Raw genomic sequence first — 11,026 nt, 5'->3', positions numbered from 1 at the left:
GCGCAAAACTGACGACTGACGCGGTTTCTTCGCTCGGCCGCTCTTATTTCTCCCGCCGCGCATGCGCCCTCTCACAACGCTCAGGCGCACTAGTTCGACGAGCTCAGAGGGCGGGAGATTTGTATCCAGACGTGGATTTAGGAAGTATAGGCTGAATAAAGAGTATTTAATAAATACCTATCCTTACCTAGACCTCGACCAGAACTGTTCAGTGAATAGGTTATGATTTAGAGCGCAGATTTTGGATACTTATACTGTAAAGAGTGGATACCGATAGATTTTTACAGAGTTTATTATGAATCGCTAAATTAGTATTTTTGTATTGAATAAATTAAGGAAAACACAATGGAAAATAAATACTAACAAAATTCTTGTAAAAAAGATTTACTTCGATTATTTACTCACACATTTTATTATTGAATCTTATCATCTTTGAGAATACTGTATAATGCATGCTATAAAGCGGATAAAAAGTATCAAGTATTTAGTTAAAAAAAAAATATTGAACATTTTAAAAAAAATATTGTTAATTATCATCGAGATGACCCAGAGGCAACGGTTTTGGCAATGGATTCCTAAGTTCCTTTATTTCTTTTCGGATTTCCTTCGATTTTTGTTTGTCTACCGAGTCAATTAATCGTAATTTATGCGCTATTTCTTGTTGTATCATCGGACGATACTTCTTTCCCATTCCAAGACATTCCATGTCGTTCAAAAACTCCATTCTCTCTTGAATTCCTCGAATTACTAAAACATTAAACCAATGTATTTGGTATAATACAACAATATACGAGTCCACTTACGATCGTCAAGAGGATCTATTTTCGCAGAAGAACGAGTTTGACGTCTTTCTTTGTGAAGAACTCGCGGACCTCGTGGAGTTTCCGGCATGTCCTTTCCATATGCCATCATACACGCTAAGTGTCGCTTCTGTTTTTCCGTATTCCCTAAATATTGGAATCAAAACGAGAAAAAATATGAGAATGTATAATTTTGTTTGAGAATTAATTAAAACTGTCTCATCTTACGCAGAGGGGACGTCCTTCTATACTGATCTCTTTCATACGCGCCACTTTTGACGATCACATCCTGAGTTCGTTTTTTCCAAAATGTAGGCATTCTGACCTATGAAAGGCCATTTGTTAGGATATTCATGGACTTTAATCTTATTTAAATTTTTTAGCAGGCTAAAATTTCACCTGATACTCGAGTTCATGCTTGCTCTGTTTCCCCTGCGACCTTTCTGTTGGCAAGGGAAGGGACTCACCCCTTTCCATTGCTTCCTGAATAGATTTCCTTTGCATCATGCTCACTTTACATTCTTCTGTCAAAACTGAGGTCAAATGCGCATAAAGCTTATATTACAAAAAGTTAGGTGTAGCCTTCAAAGAAAATAATAACTCAAGAAAAGAGTACATGATTCTAGCCAATACTAAATGATGTTTTTATAATATTGTTTATGATAAAAATATGTGAAAATTCCTTTTAAATGTGTCATAAGTATTATACAAATTATTTAATAAAATTATTCGTAGACTGAATAATTGTTTATAAGAATCTGAATTATCAGGAATTGTTACTTTTGTATATATACACAGACGTTTAGAGTAAAAGGTAGCGTACAATTAGAGAAATTTCAGCTATATTACGGAGACACATAGAAAATTTGAAAACGTAAATTCCAAATGAAAATGTTGGAGCTTAATGAAGTTAACACGATTATTAGACCAGAGTTTCCAATTATAATCCTCTATAGCTAGTTTCCAGTTAAATACTACTGCGTTTTAAGCACTATTAAACTTTGAAACTTTCACACAGTATTGTTCAACACTCTAGGACCTGTTTCATCCTCTTGCTCTACCACCTACAAAACTCCTTTTCACTTTAATTCCATTTTGAAACAAAATTTAGATTTCTCTTATATTGAATTTTAACAACGTCTAGAACTCTTTTCATTTACCATACTTTATCATCTATGGTTTCCAATTATTTTAACGCAAAAAGGAAACCCTACAGGTTAATAACATTTAATAAAAATAAATGTTCAACAATCTCGCTCACGTTTAATTAAATTTTTCGTTTCCTCGCTGTATTTCGCCCTCGGTGGATGATGGAAGGCGCCCGCCCCCATCTCGACCCTCTGGTAGTTGCGGTCCATCTTTAATCCCCTGGCGAAGATCGTTTTCGAAACGGTTAACGTGTCAACATAGTCTAATAGCTGTGGAGGAAACTGTCACGATACGTGGCACGCTGTCAGAGAAACAATCGAGGAAATTACTCGCCACGATGCAAACGGTCACGATGCCGCCGTCCCGTTTCTATGGCTACATCCAAGATTATTCGACTCCATCGAACTAACTTTCGAACTGCGATTCAAACTTCCACGAGCGGTAGAAGTGGCAAGTGGCACTTGTTCCCTCGTAAGAGCGCAATATTAACGGCTCGTTTACTCGCAAAACTGAGGGTAGTTTGTCGAGGATTCAAGGCTATTTACAGTATGCTCTACGTACAGTTTGCACACTTTGCAATAAAGGAATTCGAGATCTGAATGATTATGCAGATATATGTATAATCTTTTAATACTGAATTTTTGTGATGCATTAATTAATATGGTCATTAAGAACAGCTGTATATAGTTTTTTAAATATATAATAAACGTTTCTATTTAGTTTGAATTTTGATGTCTAAGTTAGAAAATATTTAACTGTGTTTTCAATTTTTCTTTTTTCTTGGGAAAATATCAATTCAGAATAAGTTAGTAGTTAGAATGTCGTATGTCTTATATTAATTTTCTAGTATAAGAAAATTATCATTTTCACGTTGCCAATACGTGATTAAAATCAATATCTAATTATAAAGTCTCAAGTCATTAACAAAGACTACATAGAGATAACAGTATTTCCTTGTTAAAAGCTTATTATTATTTCTTCACTATGAGTTCGTAAATTGCAGTCAATGTGAGGTGCTTCATTTAGACATTTCTAATCTGCATGTTAAGGTAAAATACCCCGGAAATGTAATTCATTTACTCCGAACAATCAAGAGAAGAAAGCAACAGATTTCTAGCGAAACATTACCGTATTCGCCACACTTTGAAATTACTTTGTGCAATTGAATTTCATGCACTTTCACTGACATCTTTGGCAAAGCAGAAGTGAATTATCGGTACACGACGAGGTACTTGACCTCAGAAACATATACCCCAGTATAAGCTTACCATCAATGATTCATGAATCTATAGCTCAGAAAATATTAACACAACCTATTTCAAAAAAGAATCCACTGAAATATCTGTAACGACTTTAATATTCGAATACAATTAAAAACAGAATTGACAGAGTTAAAATATGCATGTATGAAATGTGTCTGACTTAGGACTTATTCTACTGACGACGCTGCGTCTGACCTAACTATAGTACGGGGAAAGGCTCCAAGAAAGTAGGGTGTGACGTTGCGCTGGGCGACAGTCAGTAAAGTCAATGGTGGTCAGGCCTGCCTACGACATCTTTCTTCCTTTTTTCCATAAATTCGTTGCACCCTTTTGGCAAAATGTGAAGGTTGGCGCGGCTATTTTTTGTCTACTTTCTCAGAGCTTTTCACCGTATTATATGCACATACATAGTTCACGCTGACAGTAGAATGAGTCCCAAGTCAGACACATTTTACCCAGAACTTAGACATTTCTGTAACAATTAATAACTTTAAAACGAATCTCCAAATGCAATTTCAATATTCTTAATTTTCCTCCTATTTTGACATGTGGAATCACCTTTTAAAATCTCTGACACCTGTTATCCAGAACCTTGTATAACAAAAGCATACATGAAGACTGAAACTAATTTACCATACAGTTTCACTAACTATAATAAAAAATCTTAAAGAAATCGACTGTTTATCAACAGACTAAAAAAATTCTTTCTTAAAACCAAAGAAAACGACAGAATTTTTCTCTCGAGACGGATCGAGGGTGGCAAAAATTGATACCTTTGCGTCAGCGTGAATCAATGATCAATTGGGAACGGATGCACCTTGAAGGATGCGGCAGTGGATCGGGCTGGTGCGCATGTCGCGCAATCCACCGTCAGGGGGTTGCTTTCCTACCCCTTCGAACGGAGTAAACTCGCGTTTTGCGCGTCGAAGGCACCGCGGCAGCTCCGCGCGACGAAGGTACGGTGCATCGCTCGAATTTCCTTCCGCCTTTGAGCCGAGCTCTGGTTCGCCAAGGACCACGTCCTCGTCACGGCACCTTCGACTTCATGCGGCACGCTTCGCCCGACAATCAGGTCTTTCGCTTTCGAACGGCAAGGGACGACAGTGAAAGTTATTGATTCCCACTGTGAACTACGCTTCAGGGATACTCGGTGCTCCTTTTTCCCGCGGGGTGAGTAACGACACGCGTCGCTGGCTTTCCATTCGAAAGTGACGAACCCTGGCGAACCTGGCCTAGCTACCACTAGCTACTGATACGCTGCCTCTTGGAAATATAGCGACTCGGGTGAGACTCGCTCAAGTGACGTGCTGTGCGATACCATTGTGGGTGCAAGCCGCTAAATGTGTCTCTTGCTACTTGGTTCAGGGCTGCATCTTATTTGACCACGTTTACCTTCTCAGCCCTCACAAGCATCCTAAGCTCTCGGTTGTTCAGCGTTGCTCTAGGGTTCCAAAGAACTAGTAGCGTATCTGAATCGTTTCTGAGCGTCTGACCAGGCTCCAAAACACTCATTGTTGGAGGCGTGAAGAGCTTGAAACCCTGCTGTTTTTAAGAAGTCACTATATTTCTGAGAGGCATTATACCAGGCAACGTTTTCTCTTTTTTTTTGGTGTTATCACTCCTGTGTGGGATACGACTGCAGCGACTCTGCTGTGAGTTGCATTTAGGCGACTGTAGTTACGATTTATACCACTGAAGCTGATTTGTATGATTCTGTGATTTCTTCTTTTTGTTTTTAGTAGGAGTTCTAATTGTTAACTGGCGCTTGAATATGTCCCTTTGCTGCTACTGAAGCTTTTGGCATAGAATGTATTATTCATACCTGAAAAAATAATCGGTTGGTTTAATTTTCAGGGATAATATTTAAAGAAGATAGTCTTAGAAGGGAGGCAAGATGAAAGTGGGACTGCTGAAGAATTTCTTACACTATTTCAATTTGAAACAGGGGACAGTGTTGATAGCTGTCTTTCAGTTGGTAAATATGATGGGATCGATGAATAATTGTTGAGAAGTTAGGGGATTGCTATGGATTTCATTTATTTTTGCGATGCAGTTCACCTCTGGGTTCAGTATGATATTCTTCGTCCTGGCACTGGCACACGCCATGGGAATTCAAGAAATGGTGGTGAGAGATACAGAGGATGCCCTCGAGAGGGAAGCCCTGGAAGATATATCGTCCAATCATCTTAATACCAAGAAAATGGACATGGCACATCATAATGCAACTGGTGCTTACAGAATTGTATACAACTGAGATACAGTTGTCAATTCGTTAGCTTCCTAGTGAACATTCTATTTCTACACGAGGTTTTAAACGAAAATATTTTCAATGCGTTTTTGAATCCTGGAAAAATTTGAGAAAATTATTTGCGATTTATCATTGTTCATTTGCATTTGCATGTAACTTTTAAGCTTCTCAGAATCTTTCTTCACTATGAATCATTTCTGTACTACATAGAATAATAGACTATATAAAGTATATGTCTCAATACATGAACGATTAAAATGTTAAATGTCCCAGTACCTGAAGGTACTACTTTATGACACTAGTTCTTATTTTTAATTATATATATCTAATACACTCGAATTTAAACCTAAACTTGAATAAAATTAACGTAAGTGTTCAGGTATAGGGACATGGTCAACTATTGGGACATTTACGTTAGATAATAAATCATTTTTTCTATTCTTTATGCAGTTCATCGACCACTCTTTTCTTTCAAACAAAAAGTATGGTAATTCAAATTGGTTATGCTAACACGTTGCATTCATTTTGGTTTGTTATAGAAACGGTTTACTCAATGTATTGTGGATTGGTCATCACGGTGATACATTTTACTTCCACCATTTTGCTCCTCTATGGTGCACTAACGGTAATGCTGTGAGTAGAGGCGGAAAAGAATATTTACTTAATAAAAAAAGGGTAATTTCTTCTGATAGAATAATCGTCACTTCATGGCGCCATGGATGATGGTTATGATGACGATAATATCGGCATTGACGATTTCCTTGTTCTTGGTGGAACAAGACTGCCCCTTCATCGCTACTCTCGGTGGCAAGGCGGACATTTGTGAACGTACGTTGTTAAATAATATGGTAACACGTTCACAGTATCTTTATGTCTTTTACTTTCCTTTATAAAACCAAACACACAAAAAATATTTCGGTATATACATTCAGATATCCTTCATATTCAATTATAATAGTGCACCTGTTATTATAGTGGAAGACGACATAAGTTATATTTTCAACAAATTAAAATTTGTACTTTAATCGAAATTTGAAAAAGATAATTTGTATTCTTATTAATAACATAAATTAGAGTAACTTTCGAAATAAAACTGAAAATAAATATCTTATATCGTCTTGCTTTACAAACACAGATATAATGAATTTTATTAACGCATTGTTGACAAGCTATTTTTAACATTATCAGTTTCTTATTTCTTATTACCTCCTCCTAAACATCTGCATATTTAAATAAGCACAAATGATTTAATTAATATTTAATTCATGTAAACAGAATTGAATACAAATTGTTTTAAAAAATAAAGCAAGCACAGGAGTTGATTCACTAAAGTATACATTAATTAAATCGAGAGATAACTCGTCAACAATGTATTGGTACAACGAAATTTGTAATGATATAGGATAATGCACAGTGTTTAAGAAAAAAAAAGCTAAATATTAATCACAATAAGATTATCGTTTTTCTAAACACACGAGTGGTTTCATGTCTACAAATCTGGTCTGTGAACGTGTTAAAATTCGAAAACTTGAAACAATTTTTAATCGATGCGCTACATTCTTTCTCTAGGAGTCTACTTTTTTTTAGGTATGATCGTTCTCTTCCTCGTGATCACAAGCTCTTACGTGTGGTTCGTGGTCTATAGTACGTACAAGAGCCTCGAAACGAAGAAAGGGTTGACTCACATTCTCCACGGCGTGAAGAAAAAGCCCGTGGTGCCTGTTGCACAAAAACCGAAAGCTATTCAGGCACGGGCGAACAAGCCATTCGAGGTTTAAAGGTACCACAAAGGTGTAGAAGTAGCTACGACGAATCGGATTTACAAATTCGTTTGCAATGAACGTGTATTCGCGTTCCGACAATGAGGCTCTCGTTGCCGTGAACGACGTCCTCGAAATGACAGTGTTTTTTAAACAAATATTCGAATCAACATCGGTCGTAAGGGCCTGTGATTTACAATAATCGCAATATTTTGGGAACTGAAACACGCTGTCTGCGTTGGGAAACAAAATCGAGTAATACAGTTGAAGGGAAAAAAAGAGAAGAAAATTTTGATGTTGGAAAAACACTGTGCGTGTTACGTGACACGACGAAGACGTTTCATCTTACAAAGCTCAAAATGGATCTTGCAGCGCAAAAAAGGCTTGCTTCGTATATTACGCATGTTATTTCTTGCTCATGCATTACAACAATCAATTATTGATTCGCGTTGTTTTGTAAGAATACTTTGGGATTACATTCTGAGAAACAACAACGCACAGACATTACATTATGTACCTACTTTGACGGATCTGTAATAATGAAACTGCATATCGAAATGCGGCGACGCATATATCGTAATATATTTTTCATTTCGATCTTTTTCTTTCTGTAAATGTGATATCATCCGAATCAGCAACACTACATTCGACATGTTTTATTTGAATTTTCGTATACGCGGCGGTGTTCTCCTTGTGTAAGACTGAACTTTACTTGCTAGAGTTGTGTAAGGTTTTTCATGAATTACACGATCGTCTAAGAAGAGAGAAAACGAAAGAAACGGATCATCGATATTTTATTATAAATAGATACAGTGTTCTGTCTCGTATAATTTTTATTTTATATTCAATCCCAACTTCTTTATCACACTACAACCTTGATATTTTGGGTTAATATTTCAATATTAACAGATGAATGTAGTTATCTCTTGTGTATATGTATATTAAATGTATGGAAATCATAAGAATAAAGATTACAAAACTATTACGTTATATACGTCCCATTGTTCATTTGGCTAATCATTGAACTTATGTACAATAATTAGCAAAATTTTACCTATACTTCGATACTTGCAATGATCTTGAATATGATACATATGCTTACTAACAGTAAATAAAGCACTGATAGTTTTATCAAATAAATATAAAAAAAATATGTGATTAGATTGCAAAACATATACATACTATAAAAATCGTATGAATTATTTCCACAATGATGATATCTCTCTTGCCGCATTTACAGAAACTTTAACTATAAAATTTTTAATTTAAATGTAAGAAAAATATTTTTTACACCGACACTTTAAACATAATTTCAAACATTAAGTTCCATTCCTCATTTTCAACATTTAAGGTCTCGTACTTTTTTAAGTACGCATTTCCGCGATAGGCCCACCACGTAACAATTCAATACCCAATAATCTAGTATTCTTTAAAGTCTCCTTTTTCTTTCGATTTGTTATCTGTAATCCACGCACAATGCACATATCACCAACAAATAATAGTACTCTCCATTTGGTCCTCTACCATATATAATATAATTTCAAGTAACGAACACAGTACTTCACTTTTTGCATGAACTAGTCATACTTATATCCAACAGACACTAAAACCATTTTGTGGAAAATGTACTGTCATTGTTTCGTTTAGCAACTGATGCCATAAACTAAAGAAAATCACAAAACATACAAATTGTGTATAATTTTTGCATTTAGGAGTTTGCTTCCTCTTCATTTTGTGATCACATTTTATCATCTGTTAATTCCAGGAACTGTGCATAAAAATCTCTCGTGCATTCACCTTTATTATTGAACACAAATTTATAATAACTACCATCTGCACATATTACTGTAACATAAAGAAAACATTTTTTATATCTGTGATATTTAGAATAAAAATATTGTTTATTTTATGTCACTGACCTATAATACTATTGTTGTCAGCCCCAAATGCGCACATACACTGTGGACCACCTGGAACTTGAAATTTGCAAAAACTCCAGCTAGAACTAAAATATTTTGGCAGGAAAGTGGCAGATGCTAAACTAGACTGACGATTTAACTTTTGATCTTCTACAGCAAAAACATGTACAGTCCCATGATCACTTGCTACACATAGCCACGTAGAATCTTGATTAAAATTTATGCTGCAATTAGATAAATTTAATTAGTATTAATATTTCAATGAGAAAATAAATTTCAATAGTATCTTAGCTTTCTACCAGTAAATATTTGCATGATTAGCTCCTCTTCTCAATTCATTGATCATATTTCCACTTTGTGTTTCAAACACTCTTATGAGGGTCCCTTTTTCTGAAGCAGTAGCTAATCTAGTACCTTGTAGGTTTAAAGCTATACAAGATAAAGGTGTTTCGTGCGCTTCAATATTTAAAGGCTGCTTTTCCGTATTAGCCAAGTCTATAACTGTAATTAAAACACAAAAAGTTAGATTATAAAATTTGTAAAACACAGGACAAAATAAAAATTTTCCATTTAAAATATTACCTTGTACATGACCATTTTTTCTACCAGGAAAAGCAAGTAAAGAATTACTACTGTTTGGACATAATACACACAGCCCTCTGGGATTTGGATTAGTTTCAAAGACATGCAGCTGTTGAGGATTTTGCGTGAACGTGTAAACTTTTATAACGCCTTCTAAAATTACTACTATCCTATCTCTTCTCAGTTTAACACCCTTTACGGGAGCATTGAATTCTAAAGTGATAGCTGGAGATTTCTTAAGGTCATCCCATATCATAACTGTAAGTATTATATAAGATAAGTAATTCATTTTCCTCGGATACATGAAGCACTGAGAACAAATAAAAAGTTTTACCTTTATTAGTTGGATACATAGGCTTTGCTCCACTGCCAACTAATGCTAAATAGTTACACCTAAATAGCATTTCCACATAACCAAGGCCTCCATCACTAAAATGACGTGCCTTTTCCTTCAAAGGATCACAGTTGTATACTCTGAAGCCATTTTCCATACCACAAGCAAAACATCCTATAAATGGAAAATTATACAAGTAATAATGATACTGTTATCTGCCTGCATTACATATTAATCTTCTTCCTTTGTAATCAGAATACGCCACTTGATGCATTTGTATTTTTTATTTAATATATACATTAAGGTACATAAAAAATCAATTAAAAGCACAGATCAATATACAGAACAGAATTATTTCAAAGTTTTTAGAGTAAATATGTAAAGGGAAAAATAATTTCAACAAAGACTACAGAGTATCACATACAATTTTTTACTTAACATTTTACAAATATTAAATTTTATCGAGCGAGAAAATCATAAATTATCATAAAGTAATAGGTCCTGAAAGAATTTATTATTAAATATTCACAAAAATCCTGCAAGAATGAGGTTAGAAAGCAGAGAACGGTATTAAATCATTTTACTTGGATTATTTTATAACGGACGATATCCTAAAATAACGCACTCCATCGTATCAAAACGATAGCAGTAGCGCAAACGGGGAAAACCATGACAGATTTGTAAGAGATATAGAGGTTAGAAGTGGAAAAAATAAATTTGACAGTACACGAGCGGACTGTCAAATGTAGCATACTGTCATACCTTGATCCTGATTGAAACCAGCGTAAAGTAAGCCATTCCCGTGAGGATTCCCCGTGGTTAGGTTCATCGTAATTATATCTTTGACCGCAACATTCGCTCGAACGATCATTTACTCGTGGAATTCTCACATCTTCGCCGGCAAGTAGCAGCACGAGATATTTTTCGTAACTACGAAGTTCCGCCACCATCATAGGGTCTCGACGCATGCGT

The 11,026-nt window shown here is 35.4% G+C and overlaps 3 protein-coding genes across 5 annotated transcripts; 1 reads left to right on the top strand and 2 right to left on the bottom strand.

The window, feature by feature from the left end:
- Nucleotides 1-401: 401 nt before the first annotated feature.
- Nucleotides 402-4,140, bottom strand: LOC143184525 (UPF0193 protein EVG1 homolog). The gene is made up of 5 exons (XM_076386827.1): nucleotides 2,062-4,140; nucleotides 1,200-1,333; nucleotides 1,029-1,125; nucleotides 804-947; nucleotides 402-747 (listed from the first exon to the last, which is right to left on the bottom strand). Exons 1-5 carry the CDS (start codon nucleotides 2,156-2,158, stop codon nucleotides 527-529), a joined length of 693 nt encoding a protein of 230 aa, XP_076242942.1. The 5' UTR covers nucleotides 2,159-4,140; the 3' UTR covers nucleotides 402-526.
- A 102-nt stretch (nucleotides 4,141-4,242) lies between these two features.
- LOC143184526 (uncharacterized) lies at nucleotides 4,243-7,237 on the top strand. 3 transcript variants are annotated; one of them, XM_076386830.1, is made up of 6 exons: nucleotides 4,243-4,381; nucleotides 5,066-5,186; nucleotides 5,265-5,439; nucleotides 5,999-6,084; nucleotides 6,152-6,287; nucleotides 7,047-7,237. In XM_076386830.1, exons 2-6 carry the CDS (start codon nucleotides 5,106-5,108, stop codon nucleotides 7,235-7,237), a joined length of 669 nt encoding a protein of 222 aa, XP_076242945.1. In that variant the 5' UTR covers nucleotides 4,243-4,381; nucleotides 5,066-5,105. The 3 variants fall into 3 exon arrangements, with proteins under 3 accessions (XP_076242945.1, XP_076242943.1, XP_076242944.1); XM_076386828.1 differs by having other exon boundaries at nucleotides 7,029-7,237; XM_076386829.1 differs by lacking the exon at nucleotides 4,243-4,381 and adding an exon at nucleotides 4,652-4,863 and having other exon boundaries at nucleotides 7,029-7,237.
- Nucleotides 7,238-7,996: 759 nt separating this feature from the next.
- Nucleotides 7,997-10,972, bottom strand: LOC143184524 (WD repeat domain phosphoinositide-interacting protein 3). The gene is made up of 6 exons (XM_076386825.1): nucleotides 10,817-10,972; nucleotides 10,055-10,228; nucleotides 9,721-9,978; nucleotides 9,438-9,639; nucleotides 9,139-9,362; nucleotides 7,997-9,064 (listed from the first exon to the last, which is right to left on the bottom strand). Exons 1-6 carry the CDS (start codon nucleotides 10,923-10,925, stop codon nucleotides 8,958-8,960), a joined length of 1,074 nt encoding a protein of 357 aa, XP_076242940.1. The 5' UTR covers nucleotides 10,926-10,972; the 3' UTR covers nucleotides 7,997-8,957.
- Between the last annotated feature and the right edge of the window lie 54 nt (nucleotides 10,973-11,026).

Source organism: Calliopsis andreniformis, chromosome 10, assembly GCF_051401765.1.
Source record: "Calliopsis andreniformis isolate RMS-2024a chromosome 10, iyCalAndr_principal, whole genome shotgun sequence".
NCBI classification, from domain to species: Eukaryota; Metazoa; Arthropoda; class Insecta; order Hymenoptera; family Andrenidae; genus Calliopsis; species Calliopsis andreniformis.
The sequence above is the reverse complement of the archived record's forward strand: the minus strand, read 5'-3'. Positions and strand labels throughout refer to the sequence as shown.